The sequence below is a fragment of the Mollisia scopiformis genome (genome assembly GCF_001500285.1).
Source record: "Mollisia scopiformis unplaced genomic scaffold LY89scaffold_24, whole genome shotgun sequence".
In the NCBI taxonomy this organism is placed as follows: Eukaryota; Fungi; Ascomycota; class Leotiomycetes; order Helotiales; family Mollisiaceae; genus Mollisia; species Mollisia scopiformis.
The window spans coordinates 461,003-485,584 of record NW_017263604.1 but is presented as its reverse complement, the minus strand read 5'-3'; the positions used below and the strand labels follow the sequence as shown (position 1 = coordinate 485,584).

Here is a 24,582-nt window from a genome sequence, read left to right as displayed (position 1 = left end):
GCTGTGACTTCCAGATCGGCTGGCATGAGGAGTCGAGAAGAGTGAGCAACATTCATTTTAGGATCTACAACAATGAATTCGGCACTCTTATGCTGGAGGACCAATCCACCAATGGTACTGCAGTAGATGGTCATCTGTTGCGCGGCAAGGAGAAAGAAAACGGCATGGACTATAGACACACCCTCGAGTCAGGCTCAATGATTGTCTTGACAATGACACCTCCCGAAGAGGATTATCGGTTTACTGTCCGCATACCCCAGCGCGATGACGACGCAGAAGAGGCATATCAAGCAAATTTGACCGCCTTCTTCCTTCGAGTAAATGATGTCAGACTCCAGGAACATGCCCGTGTAGCAGCTGGTGGCTTGCTAAAGAAAGAACTAGTAAGCCATATCACATAGCTGGTACTAGTTTTACTGATTACTTGCAGCTTAACCTTTTTCCTACACCCGGCTCTGCAACCCCGAACCCTTCAATGGTATCATCCAGAGGTAGAACAATCAAGGAATGGCGCGGAGGTCCAAAATATAACAAAGTCTCGACCATTGGGAAGGGTGCTTTTGCAGTTGTGTACAAAATCACAGCCAAATTTGACGGAGTGCCGTATGCTGCGAAGGAACTCGAGAAGAGACGTTTCATGAAGAATGGTGTCCTTGATCAGAAGGTAGACAGGGAGATGGATATTATGAGAAAGATCCAGCACGTGAGTATTGCCTGCTTCAATAAAGTAACTTTACTAATCATGCTAGTCAAATGTTGTCCAATACATCGAACATATCGATTGGCACGACTATTTATATATCATCATGGAATACGTCCCTGGTGGTGATCTCGGAAGCATGATCAATGAGCATGGATCCTTGCCAGAACTCAACGTCAAGGCCATGGCGAGTCAACTTCTCAGTGCCTTGAAATATTTGCATACAATCGGCATCACACATCGGGATGTCAAGCCTGACAATATTTTGATCTATAGTCGGGAGCCATTCCATGTCAAATTGACCGACTTCGGACTTTCAAAGATGATTGATAGCGAGGAGACGTTCTTGCGTACATTCTGCGGTACTCTACTCTATTGTGCACCGGAAGTATACTCCGAATATCGAGAATACGACCATACAGGAAAGAGAAATCTTCGAGGCCTTGACAAGAGATCACTTCCTCCGCAACGATACGGCCATGCTGTCGATATTTGGTCCCTTGCTGGTGTTCTTTTCTATGCTCTCTGCGGCAGTCCTCCATACCCCGTTAAGAATGGTACAAGTTATCAAGAGCTCTTGAATCAGATCATGACACAACCTCTTGATATTCGACCACTTCAACGAGAAGGTATCTCCGACAACGGTATCCGCTTCGTTCGAGGAATGCTGCATACTCGACCAGAGTACCGTACAACAATTGAAGATTTGGAAGATAGCTCATGGCTTCGTGGTGGTCAAAGTTTCGAAATGTCAATGGACGAGGATGAAGTTGATATGATTGATGGTGGGTATAACAACTCCCAACTAGAGGAAGGCACGTCACAATTGAGCATCAACCCGGCAGAACGACAAGTCAATGACAGTCAAGAATCGCGTGATGACGAAAGCGAGCTCACCGAGCTTCAGCAACCTGAAATTCCAAGCAGCTTCAACTCAAGCGACGACTTTTCAACTGGAGGAGAAAGCTTCGCTTTCATGCAAGATCACGCCAATCCTACCAACGGCCGTTTGTTCGGAGAGGTCGACGTATCTGCTTTAGGAAGCTCTGGCGCGATTCCATTGGACCGATTGAACCTTCCTAATCCAAGCCGCGAGCACATCGGCTTTTCGCAAGAGTCAAGATTTTCGCAAAGCGCGCCCGAGAACGCGTTTCCAAAGGTCGCAACTGATCCTCGACGATACGACCCAAATCTCAATCCTGCAAAGATGCCGACAGACATGCCGCCTCCACCTCCGCCTCCGCCACACGCGCTACCAGCGAATCAACCGCGTTCTGAAGACGATGATCGAGCCACTAGATCATCGAGTCTCTTTGGCGCGGAGTCTATGGTTGGCCATTTGAACATGCATTCTCCAGCCTCGGCCGCTTCACCTGCTGCTGATAGCCCCATAGCCTCCACCGAACCCAAAGATGTCAGAGACCCTGCAGTCAGCCTTCGAAGACCCCGAGAAGAGGATTACGATGACGACGCGACCTGGCGACCAGCTGACCTGCCTGCAAAGCGACAACGCAGATCATCGCGAGAGATTGAGCTTCAGGTACCGCCAAGCACATTCTGGGACCCCAAGGACAAGTCAACACATCATCAGAACTACCCGCGGATGTCCACCACCGATTTCCACGCCTATCAGCAGTATGCACTTAGCAAGGGCGAAAAGTTCGTGCCAGGTCAAAAGACTTTCGAGACGACCATGCAAAGTTTCCGAAGCAGTAGAAGCCCATCAGTCGAGCCGGATGCTACTACCAGAGCCTATTCAGAACCAACCAAGGAGGAAGGACGACGAATGTTGATGAAGCGTGATGAACGGCAATTGGCAGAAGAAATTAGCAGGGCTACAGAACCCATCGCCAAGGGTGGCCCGGTCCGAGAAGAGTATCTTCCGGTCACTATGCGCTCACTGGGAGCTCCCGAAGCTCCATTGGCAACAAAGATAATTCCCGGAGCTGTCTACCCCTCTGTTGGCAATGACTTCCAACCACCGAAGCGTATCATCGCCAAGCTGTCCTCAACTCGTGACAGTGTGCTTCCTACCATCAACCTAAACATCACCGAATCTGTTACCAGCTGGGGACGGGCAGCTAAAGCCACCGTTCACTATCCACAGCCCAAAGAGACCAAAATTCCTAAATTCGCCTTCAAGATCATTCTTTTCAAGCCTGGCTTCTATACTGACCTAATAGGAGGACATTCTCAGGAATGGACCGAAGCCGATCAAGATATGAAGCTCTACATCTCGACAAAGGCGTCGCAAGGCATATGGGTTAACGGCATACACATTCCCAGTCACGATGTAAAGGATGCAAATGGTGTATCCGATCCCAATGCTGTATCGAAGTTCTGGACTGAGCTGAAGCATGGTGATGAGATCACAATCTGGCACAGCGACAAGACGCCCTACAAGGAAGAGCAAAACAATCGGCTCAGACTCGAGTGCTACTGGGGTCAATCGAAGCAACCTAGACGTGGCGAAGCTGTTGAGTTCGTCGATGAAGGCGACTTCTTAGATGAACTAGAACAGGCTTGCTCGTCACAGGAACGACGAATTCTCAAGGAGAAGGAGGAGCGCCACGCTGAAGAGAAGAAGATTGCGAAGCACGACAAGGAAAACGAGAAGCAGGCACGTCAAGGTGGCTCTCGACAAGTTGACATGAATCAATCCTTCAGCGACACGCCGTCTTTCTCTGCATGAATAGACCCTCCTCTCACTACATTCGGATATGCCGAACTTCGAAGTACCAAACTTTGGAGTCTAGCATATCACAAAGACTACCTCACTTTGTACGACTAGCAGCTCACTTTCTTTTTTTCCTTTTTGTCAATACCTCATACATACCCGAGCGAACTTGGCGGCAATAAGCTTTGAATTCTTCTTGCAAAATGGCTGGGCATGACTTCATAGCAAGAACAAAAGTATCAGCACGGAGTTTCGAGATATGGATGGTGCATTGGGTGGTAACATTGCTTGCGCGAGCAGATGAGATCATGGTGGCTGGCCAATAGATGCCGTTGCAGATTGCAAAAAGTTGTCAGATAGCATGAATGAAAACCCATAATTAAGCAGTGTGCAGTGTGATGAATGCTTTTCTTATTGTATGGCCGATGGGAGTATATACATTTCACATATTCTTAGATTGGATGGGCTTCTGTCCCCTCCTCGCCTTTCTTCCACAACATGGCCCTTCACATCCGAGACTACAGCAAACAAATCACCCATTTGCTCTCAGAGCTATCACACCTCCATTTCTATCAGCATTCTGCTTTTACACCATGCTTCATAGCAGGCTTTTATGTTGCGCAAATGGAGTGCGTACAAACACATCTCACAAGCGGCTTTAGAACTAGTTTGAAAGTGGTTCGCAACCACTTCAAAACCACATCGACCTCGATTTAGTGATTTGCAAAGTGCGATGTGCAACAAAGCCCCTATAAGGCATAGCGTTGTCTCAGTATTCGACATGGGTTGGATATATCACATGCCATGTACCTCTGGGTACTTTGCCAGCGCCAGAATTTCGTTGAGAACATATATTAAAGACGGTTTTTTCATCTCAGAAGTTGGATACTCATTGGCTACTTTCCATATACCTCTTTAGGAGCAGGTAGGTCTTCATTCACGTGACCTATGCTTGATTCTCCAATTTCAACCCCGCGCCAAGCATTCCGCAATTCTGTTGCACGTCGCAAGTCCTGAGCTTCTAATCGATTAGAAAGATTTCTCGGTTCCGAGACGGTTGTTTTGTGGTTTCTTTTGAGCTGAACGGCGGTTACACAACAGTTGTCAACTCGACTCTTTCTCATGAGAAAGGATATCATCCCACCAGCTGCCGATGCTTCACCAATACTTATTGTTCTAGATCATACTTCACAATAGTCTTCATATTTCAAGATTGTGATACGCTTTTAATCGTTCTTTTGGCATCACATGAGCAGGCGACAACGTCGCGTTCTGAGTTCAGCGCTTCTAGCAACTAACATCGAGGGCTTCTCGCCGAACATCACAACTCGTCCTAGTAGTACCTAATCCTGCGCTCACAGGTATCTACTCATCTTCCTCTTCAGCTCCTTTACCCACTGTTGACCCATCTATCTCACAGTACGGAGCCGCAAGGCTACCTTCGACGTCGTCGATTGCCATGTCTGCAACTCCGACACCTCGAGCTTATCAGCTCCCACCAGAGCTTTGGGCCTACATTTGCGAAGATCTCTCACGAAAAGATCTGCGAAACCTTCGTCTTGTCTGCAGATACCTACAAGATTGTACAGCTCCGGCTCTCTTCAAAACGGTGTTTCTCAAAGTCAGCTTGGATAGCTTCGCGAATCTGCAGAAGATCTCAGAGCATCCAGTCTTCAGCAGAAGCGTGCGTTATATCTACTACGACGGACGAATTCTTGCACCTTTCTTGTTGAATTGTGAGTTCCAAGACTGGCGGCAGAATTACTTAGATGCTCGCATGTATGCGCGATACAATGCATTCGGGTCAAAACAACGGCACAACGTATACTTGGCATTCATCAATCACACATCGGGGCAGGAATACATAAGGAAGGGTACCCACGAGAAGGAAATGCTCAGCCAGTATCTGAGCAGATTGCCTGGCCTCTGTGGCATATTTGTTCAATCGTCAGAATACAATAGCCTGTGCCCTGGCGCTTTTACAAAACCTACCAACTCGACAAATCCAATCCTACTGAAGACTTTTACGGAACCTGAATTCTACAGACAGCAAAATGACGAGTACTTCTGGAGCCTTTTTGAAGCTGCGACTTCAAATCCCCAGCTGTCTGAGCTGAGTGGTGTAGGACTGGATATACGTCAATGGACGCTCCGTGCGAACCTGTCTATGGAATTGTCCCAGCGCGTACCAAACATTCGTCGCTTGAAGCTTGAGTTTTCGGGCCAACCCAAAGACTTTTCCAGTTTCGAGCGAGTGTTAATTCGACTGCCATCACTTGAATCTCTCCGCATTTCATTTACATATATCGACTCTTCGGAATATCTTGAGGCACCCGTACGTTCAAATCTTTTGAATGAGCAAATGCATTGGAAACGACTGCGACACTTGTCGTTGCAAGCAATCCCAACGGGTAGTCAACATCTGAAAACGTTTTTGGCAAAACACTCGAACTCTTTGCGTTCTTTAGAGTTGGGAGATATTATATTCGTCCCAGATCCCGAAAATCCGGATGCTAAAGATGCGACTTGGATCGATTTCATCTTATTCCTCTGTGATGAACTGACGTTGAATAATGTGAAATTCTCTGGGACTCTGTACGCTGGTCGTAACGAGAAGTGGACTATTCCCGAATCTCCCTTTCAATACCACATGCCTTTTCACCCGGGGAACCTGCGATTTAGGATCGAACAATATATCACACATAACAGTTATGCATGTCCATTCACATCTATCGAGCATCGTGGCAAAGATTCATCTGGCAATGGAGGTTTTCTTGAAAGCCATAGTTCCAGGTGGAAGTGGACTCCAGACGCCTCCTGGGTGTTGACTCTTGGCTCACGCATTCACGTGCCTAACTCTCCTTGGGAGGCTTCAGCTGAGCTCCTCGGCTCAATTTGAGAAGTCGTCCAAAGCCTGAGACTGCCAGAACTTGCGAATGCGGAGATGTTACCACGATCTACAGAGGGACAATCTCGATACCTGACCAGTTGACAACTTTGACACGCCGCCTTCATCCACCGTCTGTGCCATAGTGATCAAGGTTGCAAGATAGGGACCAAAGTCGACATCACCAACTGGTCAGCAATCGAATACTACACCAGACTTATCTGCGCCTCACTTCCCTATCTCAAACCTCTCTTCGCAAAGGTCGTGCCAAGCTTTCTCACAACTGCCAGAGGTACACAATGTCACGAACTCCACGGCTACAATGGATCGGATCTCGGAAGCAGAAGACATCATGTGCCAGTTGGGAGCACAGATGACGGAAATGCTTTCAACAGCACGCACAAAGTACACGTGGGTAGTGCCGTGATGGTAGCGGAACATTGCATTCGGATGCTGTCTCTACGGACCAGATTGTGAAATATGAGGGAGATACAGAACTCAACACAGGGACAGAAAATTGGTATATTCTCAAGACGATCAGGATTGATGTAGATCGAGGCGATGAGCGTGTGTGAATTTGAGCGTTTCAATTCGTTGTATATTATAGGGTCGGATGGTCTCGTGAGCGCTGGTGTAGAGATTCACAACCACGATGGCCTATTTCCATCTCTCGATTTCTGATATCGACCTACGCATCGAGAACTCCTCCTGATTCGGACGCTTGTCAGCATCGAGTAGTCCTCGCTAGTCAAATTGTGCCCCTTTTAACCTCACTGGCCTCGCTACCCTCCGCTTCATGCCAAGGGACCGGTAATAATGCACAATCCTTGATCCCCGGGTGGACGTGCGTCAATGATCAGATCTGCGAGATTGACCCTTGTACTTCCTTCCATTTTGCGACAAGTGCGGAAGTGATGATTCGTGGAATGATTCCATAAATTAGAAGTTGTAAATGGTTATTAAGTAGTTGAGTTAAAGCAGAAGAATTCATTGTTCGGCACAAGTCTTCTGGGCGTTGGAAGAGCAGACGTCGTCTGCAGGGTCTATGCAGGCACGGACATGGAGAGTGGGTATCTAGCCAAATTTTCATCAGAAAGAGGGGAAGGGTTGAGTGCACATGTGGGGATTTTTGGTTCCTGCGTCTGGCGTGGAAGTGGACACGAGATTTCTGATGACGGCTGTCAAAGTGGACGGGCGGGGAATAGGATGGTTGTTTATGATATGTTTGGCGACTACTTGTTTGCTTGATTTCTTTTCTTAAGAGTCCTTCAATTGAGAAAAATCTGTTAATTGCGAAGGATATCGAAATGCGTGGAAATATGGTATCAGGTACTGGCCTCCTCCAGAGCTTGTTGGTTCTGGGTGTTGCGAGTGTGAAAGCGGCGAATTCGAGCTTGCCGATTGTTGATCTGGGATATGCTTTTCATCAAGCTCAATATTCTATCGTAAGTTTGTTTAGTATTGAAATATGAGAGACTTTAGCTGATGATCGGAAGTCGAATCAGAGTAATGTCTATTATAACTTCAGCAACATCCGCTATGCGGCTCCTCCCCTCGGTAACCTCCGATTCGCAGCCACTGAGGCACCGCTCAACAACCGTAGCGCTGGTGTACAAGATGGCTCGTATGGAAATATCTGCCCGCAAGCTTTCGCGAATTGGCAGATTGGTGCTCTGTCACTAAATCCAGGAGCGAGCAATGAGAATGAAGATTGCCTGTTTCTGGATGTAGTAGTACCGCAGTATGTCTACGACAACAAAGCCAGCAAAAGTCCTTCTCCGGTCATTGTTTGGTTTTATGGCGGTGGATTCACGCTCGGGAGCAAGTATAGTGCTGGAAATCCAACGGGGCTGTTGGATCAGAGCCTTGATACTGAATCCAAAGGCCAGGTTTGGGTGGGATTCAATTACAGACTCGGCGCAATGGGCTGGATGAATGGTCCAGATTTCGCTGTGGCTGGAGGTACGCCAAATGCGGGGCTGTACGATCAACAGATGGCTTTACAGTGGGTGCAGGATAACATTCATCTTTTTGGCGGAGATCCATCGCAGGTTACGGTGATGGGTGAATCTGCTGGAGGTGGAAGTATTACGCATCATATCACTGCATATGGAGCGGGAAACAACACAAATCTCTTTCAACAAGCTATTTTGCAAAGTCCGGCTTTTATTCCGACTTCATTGAAGAACACAACAAACACCGCCTTTGCGAACTTTTTGGTTTTCGCCAACGTCAGTACTTTAGAAGAAGCTCGACAGTTAGACACTCTTACCCTACAAACCGCAAACAAGAAAGCCCAAGCTCTTGCTTTCTATGGAACATTCAGCTTCGGCCCAGCTCCAGATGGGACCTATGTCCCTGATCTCCCAGGTAAACTCTTGCTCGAAGGAAAATATAACAAAAATCTTAGCATAATCGCCGCACATAATACCAATGAAGCCGGACACTACACCCCTCCTACTGCCTCCACCTCATCCAACTTCACTACCTACATGAAGCTCTACTTCCCCGCCATCTCGGCAACGACTCTGAATTATCTAGACACCGTCCTCTTCCCAGCAATCTATAATGGTTCGTACCCCTGGACAACCCCATTTCAACGCCTCGACACCGCTATCTCCGATTTCACATTCATATGTAGCACCCGTTGGCTCGCGAATGCCTACGGCGACAAATCACACAACTACATCTTCTCCGTCCTTCCCGGGAACCACACCCAAGACATTCCATACACATTTTTCAATGGTCCTATCTCGACTGTGAAGAATGATACGTTGGCGGTCAATATGCAGAGGTACTTTACAATGTTTGTCGAAAATGGGAGTCCGAATCGACTTGGGTTGGATCATTGGGTTGAGACGGGGAGTGAGGGGAAGGTGATGAATTTCAATGCTACGTTTACGGACACGAGGGTTGATACGGAGACGGTGAACGAGAGGTGTACGTGGTGGCAGAAGGCGCTTTATGGTGATGATTGGGCTTGAGTTTGGGAGGGGAAGATTGGTCCTTGTATATACTTTGGTACTTTGAATGTGTAATGTTGCTGTGTTCGGTGTTGCAAGTGCAACGGAATCTCATATTCGAGAGTGGTAACTTGCTATTGTTGTGTGCGTGTATATATTTTTTTCAAGACTTCGCTCGCCGGAGCATTTTGTCGTACTTGGATATGATGTAATCCTTTTCTTTGTCTTTTCTGATCCTCGTTTCTACCCCTCCATCTAGCTTCAAATACTCTGCAGCTTTGTCCAAGAGATATGTGAGAGCTCCTTCTAGGAATTCTTTCGCTATTTCGCCTTCCAGTTGAGCGGTGATATTGAGCGAATTCGACTGTTCTAGTTACTATGTGTTAGCTATCGATACTTGTGACTTCGATTCTAGTTTCTTACCTTCACCTGACTTGAAGAAGCTTCCTGAAAAGTTTTTTGATTCGAAGAAGCTGAATGCAAACTGTCCCAATGTCTCTAAGTCGTAGTTGAACGTTTGAACTGGAGCTATGTACTGTGCACTAGATCCTAGTTCTGTATGGACAATTGTAAATGCGAAGGTGTTCTTCCAAACGAATGTGCTATTGACTGAGGTATAGCGCGTCGCAATATCCATAGTTTCTGTAGATTTTTGCATATCCGTCTGGCCCACATCGTTCCGTGTCGGCTCACGCCACCAATGTCGTTCTCGCAGTAGCCGAAGCTCATTATCCTCAGTAAAAGACCCAAAAGAGCTCATTGAAAATGGTGACAAGGGCTCCCCTGTATATTTTCCGACGTTGGTCCTAGATGTGCTCATGTCTATGCTGTTCCTTTTTGCTCTGCTCTCTGCTAGCTGTTTAGCATGAAGCGAAGTCCTTGGGGGCTCCCTACGGTTGTTCTGCTTGGGATAATGTATCATTTGATTAACGAAGGTTTGAGGTCGCGAAATCATTTTATCTAACAGGATACCAGAATTGGGATCTTCGAACCGGGACACGGAAAAAATTGTGGCTTGATCCTCGTGGTCCACTTGATATTCTCTATGAACGACCAACTCTGCACGAGCATTGCGTATGGGTTGTTTACCCTGGTTCGTGGTGTCGTCTTGTTTCAATTTGTCGAGATTTCTGGCGTACACCCTTCCCGAGAATAGTTCAGCCTCAAAATCAAATCTGACATAAACTGCTGGGGCGCTGTCGATGCTTCTCCGAGTAATCTGGCTATCAGAATATCTGAAAGAGGATGTATTACCACAATCAATGATCGTCCAGGCGCTCTCATCTGTTTCTCTAAGAGTCTCGGTCTCCTTTACGAGCAATTCCTCCTGTTCCCGAGTAGTGGGTCTGATTTGTTAGCATTTGCCAAACAACGCAGAGAAGTAACGCAAACATACAGATTTATGACCTGCAGCAACAGCGTCATAGCAGCAACTTGGCCCCGTATTCGATCCTGATGTTGTGCAAAAGACGCTTCATTCCATACCACTTTGCCTCGTCTAAAGAAGCTTGGACTTTGTTGCCCGGCTGTAAACTCCTTCAGATCGTCCTCCAGCTTGCTAAATACCATCGTACCAAACAGTAAAGACCTGTTTAGTCGATCGAACAGCTTTTGTTGTCCTTCGTCCTGCCGAGCAGGCTGCTTCTTAGCCCACGTTTGGATGCCTTCCCATGCTGTTTGAATCACCTCGCACTCTGAAGCGACAGATTCGAGGGTCAGTTCAGCATACTTCAAGCGCTTGGATAAAGTGTAAAGGTCGTTGGCGACGGTGCCGACTTTGACGGCAAGGCCGAGGCTGCCATTGATAATCGAGATGATCGTCGCAGGGTCAGCCATGCTGAGTTGATGAAGAGAAGGCAACTAGACGTTTTACCCCTTTTTAGGGGAGCGAGATTAGCGATAATATAAAAGATGATCAGACATTTCAACTTGTTGTTTCAATCCCAAGATGCCAGAAAAAGAGGTTGAGGCTGCCATCGCAATGGAGCGTTGCATAATGAGGCTAGAGAGAATGCTATTATTAGTAGCATACTACCGCCCACAGCCACGACAACCTCAGCTCTTACTTGACTTTATTAAATTTCTATATTTGTTTCCAAGAGGCATGAAAACCAAAACCCAAAAACCGCAAACCGTCGGGAGTGTGGCTTGCAACAAATCTTTTGTGGTACCTAGGTAGACAGTGAATACTAGTCACGTGAGTTTAACTATCTTTTGTAATGCATGAGTCGATGAGTATATGCTACGATGACAACAGCGATACAGTCTCCCTCCGCGTGTCAAGTTATCAACAAGTCTGCTTATTCCCTCATCAAATCCAAAATCGCATACCCAGGACGAACAGACCTAGACGAATCCCTGTAGTCCAGGATTGAAACTGGATCATGGGACACTTGATGACGAGACATAGCCAATATTCTGTCGTGCCCTTCATACCAATCAAAAGTCTGTCTTGCGTCGTTATAGTCCCAACTTGGTGGACGTGGTCCATGCACTTCAAGATCACCCGTCTCCAATTCGTCAGCGCCAATGTGATCAGAAACTTGTTGCATAACTGCCGCTTCTGAGCTTTGCCCTCGTGAAGACACCTGATCATCACTGTTGTTACTTCTTTTATCTCGGACTTCTCTTGTTGTCGAAGTCGCTCTTCGTTCAGGTACGGTTGGTCCAGCGAGTTAGCATAGTACACTTTACGAATTCGATTGCAGGTTCTCGTACAGATTGATAACTTGCAGTAGTAAAGTCGTAGTTATGACTTGCCCTCGAAGCCTATCTTGATGCTTGGTAATAGTAGCCTCGTCCCAAGCCAATTTCCTTTGTCTCCGAAAAGCTCGGTTCGTGGGTTGCGATTTGGAAACACTTGAACGCACTATCCAAGTCTATGTTTATGTTGAGAGAATGATGGGAATGGAGGAATCTTGCAAAGGCACGGACTCTGGTTCACTTGGAGTTCACGCCGTGAATGGGTTATGCTTCAGCTGTGTCTTGTGAGCAAGAAATAATAAGGTTATATGGCTGACTGCGTGATGACGCCTCATGACATTGAGCCAGCCAATTTAGAGGAAAGTGGAGGTGGGTAAGGAAAGTGGGTTGAATTTGCTACACAATTGCTCACAACAAATAACTCGTAGATTATATTTAGAATGGATCTGGCGTTGATATCTGCACAGAGAATATCTGACTCAAGTCATTGGTTCTCTCCTTCCTTGAATTCTTCCATCGTGCCTCGAAAGAAGTTTTGTGCATCACGGCTCGAAGCATCCAGGGCAACCCATCCCAACGAAGAAAGATGATAATCCAGTCGAGAAGACAACAAGCATAGTCATCGGCTTTCACCTCGCCGCAGAGCTCGTATGACGTTATGTCCTGGGCAGCGGCCAATTTGTGATCTAGTGTTGACTCATCATATAATTGTCTAAATCCAGGGCCCATGTATTTAGGTAGTCCTAGCTGAGCCACTGCTTAATCTGAGGAATAGAATGTAACAGTAGTAGGAAGACCCTAAGGTATTTCTCGGTTATCTATGGATTATGACAGGGCTGAGCTCTGAACCTACCTTGAGAGTTGGGTGGAATCTGGCATCCAACCACTTTTTCTTACGACCGACTGTTATTACAAGAGGCAATTTGTCATGTTTTTGCAGGACTGTACCAATGTAAGAGCTGAGGCCACCGGGAATGGCCCACTTAAGCGAAACTCAACAAATGAGACCTTATTTACCAAAAATCATAATTTTTTAGTCTTCTTATGAATCTCTGTGAAAATGGAACTTATTATTAATTAATAGTAGCCATACCCTTGTACTTAATTACATCCTCAATCTTACAAGTCAATTGCTCAGTGTAGTGGCGAAAGTCACGTGGGTCAACTCGGTCCCATAGCTTTTGCAACTCCCTCTTCAAATCCACCTTATTTTTGGGCACATAGTCCAAGTTTTTCAATTCCTCCTTCATCCACCTCCAGACCTTCTCAATAGGGTTCAAATCTGGTGAAGAAGGAGGCCAATTAAACCCTCGGATATTGTGCTGTAGTCTAGGTAATCTGGCATGCCCTTTATGCACCTTAGACCCGTCTTCCATGAAGATATACTCCGGCCCTAGATCATCAAAGAGAGGGAAGATTATAGGCTGAAGAACTTGCTGTAGATAGGCTTTAGAACATATGCCCTTGCGTTCTGGAAGCTTCTCTAGGAAGACTAATGGCGACTTGTAATCCCAACCTAATGCCCCCCATATCATGACCGTTGTCCTCCCTGACCTGTAGACTGACTTAATGCAGTCAGGGCACCTCCTCTCATCTACCCTCCTAGTCACATATATCCTGCCATTCTTCCCAGTCTCAAATATAGCCTCATCAGACCATACAACCTTCCTCCAGTCCCCTCCTTGCTTGCCATCATCTCTATGAGCTGCATAGTCTGATGTCCCCCACCATCTATGCTCCTTGGCAAATACATATCTCTTCCTAGCTTGTTTAAGGGTAATATATGGTCGAGGGCATGCAATGCAGCGGCGGTAGCCAGCCCGGGCTAATTCTCGACGAATGGTGCGCACCGAGGGTAGGTAGGGTAGTTGCTTTTTGAGAGCCTCAAAAGTCATGCGCCTAGAGCTCCAGTTTTTGGAAATGGTTCGAATGCAATAACGTATGTCGCGTATAGACATGAGATGGTGTCTAGAGAGCTTTCTTTTGCGCTCTCTCCGACTAGATTCCTGCTTAAGAATGCGGCGTACTGTTCTTCGAGGGATATGGGTCTCTGAGACAATCTCGCGTTGCGACTTTCCCTGGCGCTATAGGGATCGAATGACTGCACGTGCAGGGGTAGGCCATTCATTATTCTCTTTCTCGATAGGATCACTTAGGATAAGAGGTGTCTCCATCTTGAATTATGGACTGATTCCTAAGAGGGTTGTTGTGTAGTAAGGGTTTTAAAATGGGGTGTAGAATTTTTACGCGTTACCGCGTCTCGCTTAAGTGGGCCATTCCCGGTGGCCTCAGCTCTTACTCAAAATCAATGTGCATTGCATCAGTAGACAGAAGTTTTGGATCGACACGTATAATTGAACCAATCTATTCACGAAGTTGATCTCCTTCGCTATAGTGGAAGCTTTTCAAAACCTTTCGCACCACAACCATGTTCTTGGAAACCCTGGGACTTTTATGGAAACCATGTTGATGTTTTATGACAGCTCCGCACAGTTTGGATGGAGCAATGGCATAGTCAATTTTGAGAACCTCCCGACAACAGCGTGAGACCATATTGAGAAGTCCATAAGCTTTGTCGAAAATATTTTCACACTCGCTTGCTCCGTTCACGCACATCGAATCGAATCAAGTTGGTCTCTGCTTGCCTTCGCGAGTTATGAAATAGTGCCATTGCTCGATGATTTGGAACATGTATGTAGGCTTAAGGGCACGCAGATCAGAGATGTGATTTGGAAGGGAGTGGTCCAGAAGTGAGTCTTCGGAGGTCATTCTGTCGATGACTCTCATCTATTCAAGGCCTGCCGTAAATATTGGCACTTGATCTGTACATCAGCGCACTGAAGGACGAGGTCCTTTGCCAGGATGATTTCCTGCATGATCCACAACCGCGTCCAGTAGGATCTCTGGCTGAGAGCACGAAGGGCAGCCCCGCCAACGTGTGCCATTTCTTCTCCAAAGAACTCAAAAACACATACCTCCCACTGTCTGCATGGATCTCGATATCTTCCTCAATGTTCCAATTACTTCGCTGCGTTCCGGACATGATTGTTCAGAAGGTTTGGTTGTTCCAGTCGGCCAATCCAACTGACTACACTGACCGCCTGGGAGTAAATCCGACCTATTGGGACACCTTATATTGTTAGCCTTTCTATCCAAAAGAGAGCGGAGCCCATCACACAGTCCACTTCGTTGACAGACTGGAAGCGACGGCGCCGTTGAAGGACCAGCCCGCGAGAAACAATACCGTACATGAATATAAAGCCGTTTAAAACTGTAAAACGAAGCACACCTGATGAATACACAATGCATCAATCCAAATTACTCTAGCCTCGGATCCCGAGCTAGGCCTAAGATGCCACAAAGCCCATCAAAGATTTTCTCTCACCACAACCTCCACGCCCTTGAGAACTATGGGCAACTCCTTGCTCTTTGGATCACCCCACTCATACGACAAAGCTTCATATTGGCAATTGCTATGGTCGAGATCTGCTACGGCCAGAGAGCATACGATCATATCAGGCACCGGGTTTAGGCGAGGCTGAAGGCGAAGGACACGAATTTGTGCTTTCGTCGAGTCGAGAGGGCTGTGAATACATGCCTCCTGTATGTCCATTTCAGAAAAAGGTATTCGAATCCGAATCAAAGAGCTGATGGAGTGTGATCGACGCAGGGTTGTTGAGAGCAAGATTGTCAAGGTGAGCAATTCTACCCGCAATTTCAGCTCCCAAATCGTGGTCGATCACCTGTGCGCCACAAGTCGTGTTGTTGAAGCCCTGATTGTAAAGTTCTAGCTACCAAGTAACGTTCTGAATATCTAACTTGCTTCCAGGACTGAGAACTTGGAGCTTGAAAACTTAACGAATACTGAAGACCGTCTTCTGGAACGACCCCTCTTCAAAATCTGCCATAATCTCTCCTCTCATGACACCATGCACATATGAATCTCCAAGCAAGAAATAACCTTCTTCAATTGGCCTCAAGATGAATGGCATTCTCCCACCAAACAAAATGCATACAAGATCTCCTGATTGAGTCGAGTCTGGGACCAAGCCAAGCAGACCTTTTCTAGAGGACATGAGTCGTCTGCCAGGGACTAGCCATTTCCACATTTTGTCAAAATCTCGCCACACTTCGTGTTCCGTAACCTGAAGGAATGGTAATGTGTTGGAAGCATGTACAGATTGAGTCCACTCTCGAATTGTCTTCCCAGCGACTCCCCAGTTCCTGTGGCGAGCGTACCAACGTGGAAATCCAATAGAAGCCTCCATTTCTGATAGCTCTTCGTCGGTCTTCGGATTCATTTTGTCTTCCAAGTTGCAACACTGAGCAGCGAAAAGTTCTCCAAAGATATCAGGCGCAAGTGAGAAACCATCCGAAACCTCGTTGATACTTCCAACCAGTGACATCCACAAAGCTCTGAATGTCTCTCCCGGCATGGGATAATGAGTTTTGTGTGATGACTGGATCATGTTCGGCGTTTTACAACTATCAGACCAAGCTGGCCCTAGCCCATCAACTACGTCCAAGACGAACCCTTCAGCAGTAAGAGAATCTCTCTCGATGCTAAAATCAACCTTTGGACCAGTATCTCCCGCAGCTTGGAAGGAGAAACTTCTCATACTTGGCTCGAAGAATGAAGTGTTGAACATATAAATCTCTGCTCGAGAGGCAGTAGGCATCCAAGGCGGATTGCTTGAAGCTAGTGGACGATTGAAGACCAGAGATAGAAAATCCAAATCTCCCCTCTCTTCTATCATAGCTTTCGTCAGATTCCTGTACAAATTAGAGATGCTGAGAGTGTAATCTGCTTCTGGGACAATCCTTTCTGCATCCGTGGCGAGTCCAAGAATACCATAAATCTTATCCCGCTCATCTGTCGCAAGGCGATCTATCGTCAGCCACATCACTTGCAGCAGATCTGAGACATCAGCCGAGTTCCAAAGCAGCAAAAGATCGAAAATGATATCGAGTCGTCCTTTATTTAGAGATATCCCTTTAGGAACCAGAACATCGTTGATCCAATCAAAATCCTCTTGACAGATATTGAGAACGACAGAGTAAAAATCATGACGCGAAAAGATCCCAAGACCACAAAGGAAAGTCACATTCTGGGCCAAGGCAAGTTCTTGACACATCCACACCCTCACCCACCAAGTCCTCTCTAACAACGAATTGAAAGCTCGCCACTGAGGGAGATGATTGCCGTTGTCAATATTCTCCATAACCCATGCTATATCTTCTTCCGGCCATTTTGGCCATTCAGGATTTTCAGTAAAATCCTCAAATGAGGGGTTCGTCGTGATATTCTGATGTGTAATCATGCCCATCAGACTCAGGGCGAGGTCACTATCATTCTCTTCCGGTCCAAGCCAAATCAATACATCGGACGCTGAGCGATAGATATCACGCATACGTGTCACTTCTTTATTGCGCTCCGTGATGTCCTCTTGGTTGATACAAATAGCATCAATCCAAAGGTACGTGTCAGCCAGTGTCTTCTGCACCACCGATAGCAAGGCTGTGAGATTTCGGCCTATGGAAAGCTTGGCATCAGATGTGAGGTCGAGGATGCATTGTGAGTCGGGAGGGTAGTTGATTAGGGTGGGATCCTCCCAGGCGTAAGAGATTGCGATGAAGCTCTCGTCTTCAAGAGTGGCATGGACTAACTCTCCTTGGAATGCGGGGTTGTCTCCGTCCTCATCAGCAGGAAGAATCTCTAATAATCGAATCTCGTTCTTCGAATTGTTGAGAGGCTTGTATTCGAAACGTTTGAACATTTTGGTGACTCCGCTCCTCGAAAGCAATTATCAGAGGATAATATGCAGTTGAGTTCGCTTTATGAATTCAAATTGGCGCAAAAACCTCACCACAGCCCGACTTCGGTGTCAGCTCAAGCCTTGCCGCGTTTTCCATCTATGAAACCGAGTTTGATGACTTGCAATTGATGAATCTGTATGAAGCGCCTCAACAAGCGTATGTATCTCGATCCAGTGAGATTTGATGATTTGATTTACTAAATGATTTCGGAAACAATCCCCGACACCGTACTGAATTGAGTTGCGGGCCAACCTCAGGACTTCGGAAGCATCTAGTCACGTGTGATGTGCCGAGCCGAGCCGAGTTCGGTAGCTCCGAATGCATTTGATCGAACACAAGGACACGACACGCGACACGCGCTTCAAACCTCGAATAGGGCACGTACTCTATCGTATCCCAGGGATTATGTGGTCCTCAGGGCTGTGTTGGAGAAGTAGGCATCGGCCTTGCAAAGCTATTTTCCACCAACGACACTCCACACGTGAGCTTTTTGTTACGAGACGTTATTCATCCTCGTCGATCGATGAAGTCACAGACGACGACAGGAGACGAATATACATCCATGGATCCGGCAATAAAGGCTGTTTCATGGCATTCTGTTTAGCCACCAAACCAAATCCTCCGCCTATCACTTTACTTGTCGCAAACCGTGAACGAATAAAGGCTTTCGAGGAAGAGGGCAAAAAGTGAGCCTGATATTACTTCCGCTTCCTATAGTTACATTCATCGATTGGTTGCAATCTCATCACTAACGCTGGGAAGGATTCGCATTTACACGGACGGAAAATGGTTCGAGTCTGGCGGGGTAGATATTGAGTTATTAGAGATGAGACACGGCCGAGCCATCACGGAGATGTCTTCTGGTCCAGCCTCCTTTGACTCAATATCCTCTCAACTGCGAGTTACAGTCACGCCAGAAGGAAGAGAAGTCAGCGCAAAGGAGGCATTTGGCGGGGAATGCCCACCAAAGCCCAAAGCCAGCCAACGACCCATTTTCAATTTGATCACCACCATAAGATCACCACAAGCTGCACGCTCAATGGTCGAGGTCCAGCACAGGTTAGGGCCAGACTCTACGGTCATTGCAATGCAAGACGGACTTGGAGTGCTCGAAGAAGTATTTGGAACTTGCTTCCCGGACCCTCGCACACGACCAGACTTTCGCTTGGCGTTCATAAGTCATGGTCTTTATGAGACCACAAAGAGCAATCCCGGCCAAAAAAAGACACCCTTGATCGAATTCTTGCAGATGCAAGATACCAAGGGAAAGGACTTCGTATCGTTTGGTCCGGCATAGGTGTCTGCGTCATCGGGCCTCTGGCTGACGGCTCAGTTTCAAAAGTTAAAGGAGACCGGTGGCGGAGAACGCAGCACAGCCAGTATCTACTTGATGAGGTTTCATCTTCTCCGATTCTAGATTGCAGAGAAGTCGATCAAAGATCCTCTATCGTAATGCGCTACAGGAAGCTTATCATAGATGCAGTGATTGGACCTTTAGCGACCGCTTACAGCTGCGAAAACAAAGACCTACTCTCAAAGCCCGGAGCTCCTGAGATTTTGGAAGATCTTGTCACTGAAGCTTGGGCGGTCATGAGGCACGATGTTGCCGGAACGTATCTTCAAGGAGTCCATAATTAGGTTCAGAAATCACTTGCTTTTGATGAATTCAATTCAATGGCTTGGTATGCCTTGAGTGGGAGGGAAACAGGCATTGAGAAAATAAACGGCTGGCTCATAGAAAGGGGTCGGTTGTGGGGAGTTGAATGTCCGACTCACCAGAAGATGATGGAGCTCGTGCTTGTGAAAACTGCGGAACAGCGCGAAAAGGCACAGAAAGCAGAAAAAGAAGCAGAGCAAAAGGCCACATCCAAAGCAAGCCCGAAAGAGGGCCAAGAAGAGAGACTCGACAGGTTGGAACAGAAGCGCGAAAAGAAACGACAACGTCAGCAGGAGATGCTAGGGAAACAGCCGATGCCGAAGAGATACACGAAGCCTCAAATATCTTCACTCGGGAATGTCACAATTCGAAGGCCGTAAGAGCTTAATGAAGCAGTTGAAGTTGAAGGGATGCTCAATTTAACAACCCGGGGATCAACTGACAACACCAAATTCGTCTGGTCTCCGAATAGCGGTACTATATGGAAGGGATATGTGTCTTCCGATTTCATCGTTATCATGCAGAGCTGATTCGGGGAAAGAAAACCTCGACTCTGAGAGAAATGGTGCAGATGAGGTGTAAACATCGTTGTCTCAACCCTCTTTCACTCCGGTCTTCAAAAATTTGGTGTTGGACATGGAAGAGATATTTGATATATTTCCTTGAGATGCTCTCAATACGAAGCCTGATAAGAAGCACCTCGTCAATCCTCCCGGTTGCTTAGGACAAGAGAGTGAATCGCGATCACGTGTATCCCCACTTCCCCCCTTTCGTTTCACTCGGCTATTTTTATTTCCGACGTATAAGTAGTTACCTCGATAATTTTGATATCAGCTTCACTAGACGCCTTCAGGATATTCATAAGGATCATGGTGTCTATTCATACATCTCGAAAAAGGATATCTTAATGTGCTACTTGCAGCACAAGAGATGCAAGTTACATACATCTCCAAGGTACAAACAGCCCCAACCTATATTGAACCATGATCTTTGATTGATCCAGTTCCAAATACGTTTCTCCGAGAACAACTTCGAGGGCAGACCATGCAGACCATAACCATTTCCGAACCATAACCAACAAACACTCAAACAACCTTAACCCGTATCCCCAACGACCCCTCCTTTGGCCTCGCCAACAAAAATTCCCTATCAGCCACCACATCCTCTAATCCCGTCTCCCACAACACAAACTTATTCTTCCTCACCACGTTCGCCAACGTAATATACAGCTCCGCATACGCCAACTGCATGCCCAAACAATTCCTACTACCCTTCGAAAACGAGATCATGTATCTCGACAGCGGGGATTCCTTTCCGTTACGCAGGTGAGGAGGTGGAGAGGCGAGCCCGCGTTCGGGCGCGAAGGTGTGAGAAGAGGGGAAGACGGTTTTCGTTGTGGTGCATGATGATGCTGGACATGGACATTGGGGTGCCGCGGGGGATGAGGTATGTTTTACCTGAGGGGATGGTGTAGGGGATGTCTTTGTCTGGGGAGATGCGAGGGAGGCGGGCGGCTCCTCTGTAGGCCATTCTGAGGCCTTGTTGATGTTAGCTAAGTTGACAAAACGAAAGCTCTTGATGCTGGTGAAGCAATCCAGGGACTTTATTATTGTGTAGCCTACCTTCTTGGATGACAGCAGTCAGATACGGTAATGCTTCCAGCGTGGGTAGGTCCAACGGAACATCCGGATCTGTCCAAGCTTCTTCAATTTCTTTATTTAATTTCTGCATTATTTCTGGGTTGTTGAGAAGATGGAAGAATGTCACCGACATAGTCCACGCCGTGGTCTCAACTCCAGCACTGACAACGGTCTGCGCCTCGTTGAAGAGGCGCTCTTTGGAGTTCTCTTGCGGTGGTCGTTTCGATTGTAGGATCTCGGAGAATATAGTTGCGTGATTGACATCTTGATGTTTCTGACTACCTTTCACGACGTCGTCAACATGTCTCTCGACGTTCTGTTCAAGTTAGATGGCTTCGAGCTATGATTGGAAGAGAAGACTCACATTCAGCCAGGCGAAAATAATCTTGGATGTGGGATCAAGCCATGTTACAAAACTTCTTGGTAAGATGAAAATTTGGAGTTGGATAAGAATAGGAAAATTGGTTGCAATATGGAGACTGCGGAGGTAATGTTCCAAAGTTTTATTCAAAGGAGCCTCGAACCCAGGAGCTTCGACCAGATTGTATACTCAGCAAAAGAATACTCCATGACAGAATCGGCAGTAAGACAAGAGAATGCTTCATTTATGGTCAATACGTTGTCTGTCCCCTTATATTCCTCTTGGAAGCGACGACAGAGCATGTTTGCGCGTTCCTGAATCCATGGAGCGAATTTACGGATCTGGCTCTTGGAGAAGTAAGGATTGAGCGTAGCACGACGTGTTCGATGAAGATCATGGTCTGCTGTTGCGAAAGCGGACGTATCGGAGGAGAAGGCATTTTTGTGCCATGGTGTTTTGTCTCGACGCTCAGCGTTGGTATAAATTGTATCGACGAATTCTGGGTCATCGATGTGCACTTCGAGTGGTGTTATGCGAACAATAGGACCTTCTTCCTGTTAGTGAGAATATCTATGGATTGTATGATTTACTTACTATATTGTTCGTGTAGTTTTGCGATCTTTTTGAAATATTGTCCTCCTTTGATGACCTGGAAATAAAATTCGTACCACCAGCTCGCAGCTGCTAATTTGGGGCCTGGGATATGGGATATTGGACTGAAGTAAAGACGATAGATCGTCAACCAAATAGTGTAAGCTACTGAGGCAATAAATACAAACAATATGGACGTGATAGCATTGGAAGCAAAGTTACTGTTCAGAAAGATGACGACATGATGCTTTTCCCAGCAGAATAATCAGGTAAGACGATCTTGGAAATTATTTCAGACGACTGAGGAGTATATATGAAGTCAGCTCAACAATATTGATCCGTGCTCATATGGGTAAGCCTTGGAAAGCCAATTGGAGACCATGACGATCGCCTTGCTCGCAAATTTCGTCCACTCAAAACCAAGCATGAAGAGACAAAAAGGCTAGCATGGCGGCGCTGATCTTTAGCTTTGCGGCACTGTAGCACTATCTTAGCAACAAGCTAGGTTCTGACCGTTGCCTGTCAGCACTTGACGCGTTGCGGGGCAAGCTGCATACCTCGTCTCGCAATGGACCATGTAGGACCAGAAAGTGCGCAGGTATGAATTCTTTTTTACAAGTTTCAAGTTTGAGCTTCACTGGAGAAGAAATGCCTACAAACTTAGCAATGAACGTATACTTCGCCTCATGGCTGGATATCACACAGGTAGGGTGCAAGTCATGGTGATACCCACTCGAGGTCAAAGACGCCGTCTGACATAAGCAGCACTGAACTCCTGTTCTGGCTAGCATGCCATCTTGAGCAAAATGTGCAATATAATGGCCATCAGCACATAAAATATACCCCCCCCCCCCCGCCTCCCACCTTCAAAGGCTGGTTCAGCCCAAGCGATCGCCGTCTGCGTTGGGGTAATGCACTAGATTATGTTGTCTTGAGAGCTTCGACTGCTTCTTCAGCCTTCGATTTAGCACAAAGTGATATAAGAAGACCTAACGTACAACACTATTCCCTTTCATCTCGAAGACTCTGCGTTGCCCCTCATTTCACCCCACAGCCTCTAGAACAGATCATCTTCCATTCCAATTCTCGCGGTATTCCCCTTCCGTCTGCTCATTCACGGTTGCCAACAATAGTTTGGAGCCTGCTAATTTGGAAACATCAATGCTCTTGCATTTGCGTACTCTGGTATATATCTAGTGAAGGTTCCCAGATGAAAAACAAACAAACAAAAACATTCTTAGCCTCACCATCTACCCACGCCTTTCCACCACCACTACAAAAGCAGACTCCAATTTGCCATACATAAGCTCGCTATCCACAATCTTCAGCCTTACTACCAATGCCTTCAAAAGACAACCGTTCGCGCAACGATGGAAGACAAGTCCGTCTCAGCTACCGGTACGTCCTCTGGCCCAACAAGACCTCTTAGTATGATATGAACAGGAGCTTCTACTTCCCAAGTTCCCCAGCGTTACAACATTCCTACTTCTCATCCTCCCCTCGCGACAGCTAATGTAAGGAGAGAAAGATGCGGGTTGGTGGAAAGTTGGATGGAGACGACGAACCTGCGCCCCTTGAACCCAGTATATGAAGTTTAGCCGCAAAGAGGATGGCTAGCTTGTAGATAAAGTGTATGGACTCGGCTGTGCAGGAGGATTTGGCCAAGAACCTCAAGGTTGCTATTTGCTGCTCCTTTTAATACTACCACATCCCCTTCATGGCAGACTTCGAATTATGCTGAGAAGCATTGCTATCTACGAGCTGCAGGCTTGACTACCACAACTTTCTGATCTGCGAGAACGTCTCACAGGAGATAATAGGGCACTTGCATGCAAGTGAAAAATCTCTAGATTGAGTGTACAAGTCCGGGCAGGTAGGAATTTACTTGCATTGCACGACCTAGAAGTACAGTATGGATATAATAATAGCAGGCTGTGTGTGGTAAGAGGAAGATGATGAAAATGCCTTGCACCGATAGATGAAATTAGCAAGACCATTGTTACAAGAGACCCATGTCTTCTTGCTGTTGTACACTTGTACTCCATCCCCTGAGCGGAAGTCACATAGTGGACGTGGAGAAGGGTTTTCGAGTTATGATTGCATTCATTGACTATCATAACCCAGTTCCCGTCAGCCCCTAATAGGCGACACTCTCGAATAGATATGATTGATGCGAGATCTATCTCCTCAAGCCCATCCATTCAACCCATGAAAAAATAATTGCTTCCTTCCCTACAAAGAAGGAAATCCAGCACAAAAGAAGCAAAAGCTGAACAAAAGTACAAGACCCAATCCCCGGAGTGTTCGCCCCCGTTGAGATTTCCTCCTCTTCTGTTCTGTAATGTATAATCATCAAATCGTGTTCTGTGTACCCGCTCCAAATGCCACCACCTAATTATCTGCATCCGCGTTCTGCATCAAGTCATGAGAAGATCAAAGAGAATGAAAATAAATGCGTGGATGAGACGATGGGAAAAGACAACGCCATGCTAATATAACAATGTTTTGTTGTTTCGTATGAATCCAGTCTGTGCCTGACGGCTGACAACGTCCACCAGTCCTGCTAGCTTTCATTCTTCTCCGAAA

At 46.7% G+C, this 24,582-nt stretch overlaps 9 protein-coding genes across 9 annotated transcripts; 4 read left to right on the top strand and 5 right to left on the bottom strand.

The window, feature by feature from the left end:
• Positions 1 to 212: 212 nt before the first annotated feature.
• Positions 213 to 3,392, top strand: LY89DRAFT_594956 (kinase-like protein; the record flags this gene model as incomplete). The annotated part of the gene is made up of 3 exons (XM_018209832.1): positions 213 to 383; positions 431 to 703; positions 750 to 3,392. The coding sequence occupies 3 exons, from the start codon at positions 213 to 215 to the stop codon at positions 3,390 to 3,392; spliced, it is 3,087 nt and encodes a 1,028-aa protein (XP_018065528.1).
• A 1,255-nt stretch (positions 3,393 to 4,647) lies between these two features.
• Positions 4,648 to 6,384, top strand: LY89DRAFT_238950 (uncharacterized protein). The gene is made up of 2 exons (XM_018206081.1): positions 4,648 to 4,738; positions 4,798 to 6,384. The coding sequence occupies exon 2, from the start codon at positions 4,837 to 4,839 to the stop codon at positions 6,274 to 6,276; it is 1,440 nt and encodes a 479-aa protein (XP_018065527.1). The 5' UTR covers positions 4,648 to 4,738; positions 4,798 to 4,836; the 3' UTR covers positions 6,277 to 6,384.
• A 1,079-nt stretch (positions 6,385 to 7,463) lies between these two features.
• On the top strand, positions 7,464 to 9,305 carry LY89DRAFT_238953 (alpha/beta-hydrolase). Its single transcript, XM_018206082.1, has 2 exons — positions 7,464 to 7,709; positions 7,761 to 9,305. The coding sequence occupies exons 1-2, from the start codon at positions 7,572 to 7,574 to the stop codon at positions 9,246 to 9,248; spliced, it is 1,626 nt and encodes a 541-aa protein (XP_018065526.1). The 5' UTR covers positions 7,464 to 7,571; the 3' UTR covers positions 9,249 to 9,305.
• Positions 9,306 to 9,350: 45 nt separating this feature from the next.
• LY89DRAFT_723019 (uncharacterized protein) lies at positions 9,351 to 11,185 on the bottom strand. Its single transcript, XM_018218780.1, has 3 exons — positions 10,624 to 11,185; positions 9,651 to 10,573; positions 9,351 to 9,596 (listed from the first exon to the last, which is right to left on the bottom strand). The coding sequence occupies exons 1-3, from the start codon at positions 11,061 to 11,063 to the stop codon at positions 9,391 to 9,393; spliced, it is 1,569 nt and encodes a 522-aa protein (XP_018065525.1). The 5' UTR covers positions 11,064 to 11,185; the 3' UTR covers positions 9,351 to 9,390.
• A 1,827-nt stretch (positions 11,186 to 13,012) lies between these two features.
• On the bottom strand, positions 13,013 to 13,318 carry LY89DRAFT_556367 (uncharacterized protein; the record flags this gene model as incomplete). Its single annotated transcript, XM_018208374.1, has 1 exon — positions 13,013 to 13,318. A coding segment is annotated over one exon (306 nt), but the record flags the coding sequence as incomplete, so codon positions are not given.
• Positions 13,319 to 14,972: 1,654 nt separating this feature from the next.
• Positions 14,973 to 15,601, bottom strand: LY89DRAFT_689087 (uncharacterized protein). The gene is made up of 2 exons (XM_018215841.1): positions 15,220 to 15,601; positions 14,973 to 15,060 (listed from the first exon to the last, which is right to left on the bottom strand). Exon 1 carries the CDS (start codon positions 15,541 to 15,543, stop codon positions 15,298 to 15,300), a length of 246 nt encoding a protein of 81 aa, XP_018065523.1. The 5' UTR covers positions 15,544 to 15,601; the 3' UTR covers positions 14,973 to 15,060; positions 15,220 to 15,297.
• Positions 15,602 to 15,663: 62 nt separating this feature from the next.
• On the bottom strand, positions 15,664 to 17,800 carry LY89DRAFT_238894 (uncharacterized protein). Its single transcript, XM_018206080.1, has one exon. The coding sequence runs from the start codon at positions 17,705 to 17,707 to the stop codon at positions 15,785 to 15,787; it is 1,923 nt and encodes a 640-aa protein (XP_018065522.1). The 5' UTR covers positions 17,708 to 17,800; the 3' UTR covers positions 15,664 to 15,784.
• A 162-nt stretch (positions 17,801 to 17,962) lies between these two features.
• LY89DRAFT_654901 (uncharacterized protein) lies at positions 17,963 to 19,385 on the top strand (the record flags this gene model as incomplete). The annotated part of the gene is made up of 3 exons (XM_018212320.1): positions 17,963 to 18,433; positions 18,510 to 18,931; positions 18,997 to 19,385. The coding sequence occupies exons 1-3, from the start codon at positions 18,066 to 18,068 to the stop codon at positions 19,383 to 19,385; spliced, it is 1,179 nt and encodes a 392-aa protein (XP_018065521.1). The 5' UTR covers positions 17,963 to 18,065.
• Positions 19,386 to 20,489: 1,104 nt separating this feature from the next.
• Positions 20,490 to 22,573, bottom strand: LY89DRAFT_758974 (cytochrome P450; the record flags this gene model as incomplete). The annotated part of the gene is made up of 7 exons (XM_018221448.1): positions 20,490 to 20,815; positions 20,862 to 20,942; positions 21,027 to 21,360; positions 21,409 to 21,523; positions 21,595 to 21,952; positions 22,000 to 22,217; positions 22,554 to 22,573. 7 exons carry the CDS (start codon positions 22,571 to 22,573, stop codon positions 20,490 to 20,492), a joined length of 1,452 nt encoding a protein of 483 aa, XP_018065520.1.
• Positions 22,574 to 24,582: the final 2,009 nt, after the last annotated feature.

What these genes read in the sequence shown, in the direction of transcription:
- LY89DRAFT_238950 (XM_018206081.1), top strand. Translation starts at nt 4,837, where the DNA reads ATGTCTGCAACTCCGACACCTCGAGCTTATCAGCTCCCACCAGAGCTT.
- LY89DRAFT_238953 (XM_018206082.1), top strand. Translation starts at nt 7,572, where the DNA reads ATGCGTGGAAATATGGTATCAGGTACTGGCCTCCTCCAGAGCTTGTTG. An exon ending in ATCAAGCTCAATATTCTATC is followed by an intron (nt 7,710 to 7,760) that starts GTAAGTTTGTTT and finishes GATGATCGGAAG; the next exon opens with TCGAATCAGAGTAATGTCTA.
- LY89DRAFT_723019 (XM_018218780.1), bottom strand. Translation starts at nt 11,063, where the DNA reads ATGGCTGACCCTGCGACGATCATCTCGATTATCAATGGCAGCCTCGGC. An exon ending in TTGCTGCAGGTCATAAATCT is followed by an intron (nt 10,574 to 10,623) that starts GTATGTTTGCGT and finishes CTAACAAATCAG; the next exon opens with ACCCACTACTCGGGAACAGG. An exon ending in CTTCTTCAAGTCAGGTGAAG is followed by an intron (nt 9,597 to 9,650) that starts GTAAGAAACTAG and finishes CATAGTAACTAG; the next exon opens with AACAGTCGAATTCGCTCAAT.
- LY89DRAFT_689087 (XM_018215841.1), bottom strand. Translation starts at nt 15,543, where the DNA reads ATGGACATACAGGAGGCATGTATTCACAGCCCTCTCGACTCGACGAAA.
- LY89DRAFT_238894 (XM_018206080.1), bottom strand. Translation starts at nt 17,707, where the DNA reads ATGTTCAAACGTTTCGAATACAAGCCTCTCAACAATTCGAAGAACGAG.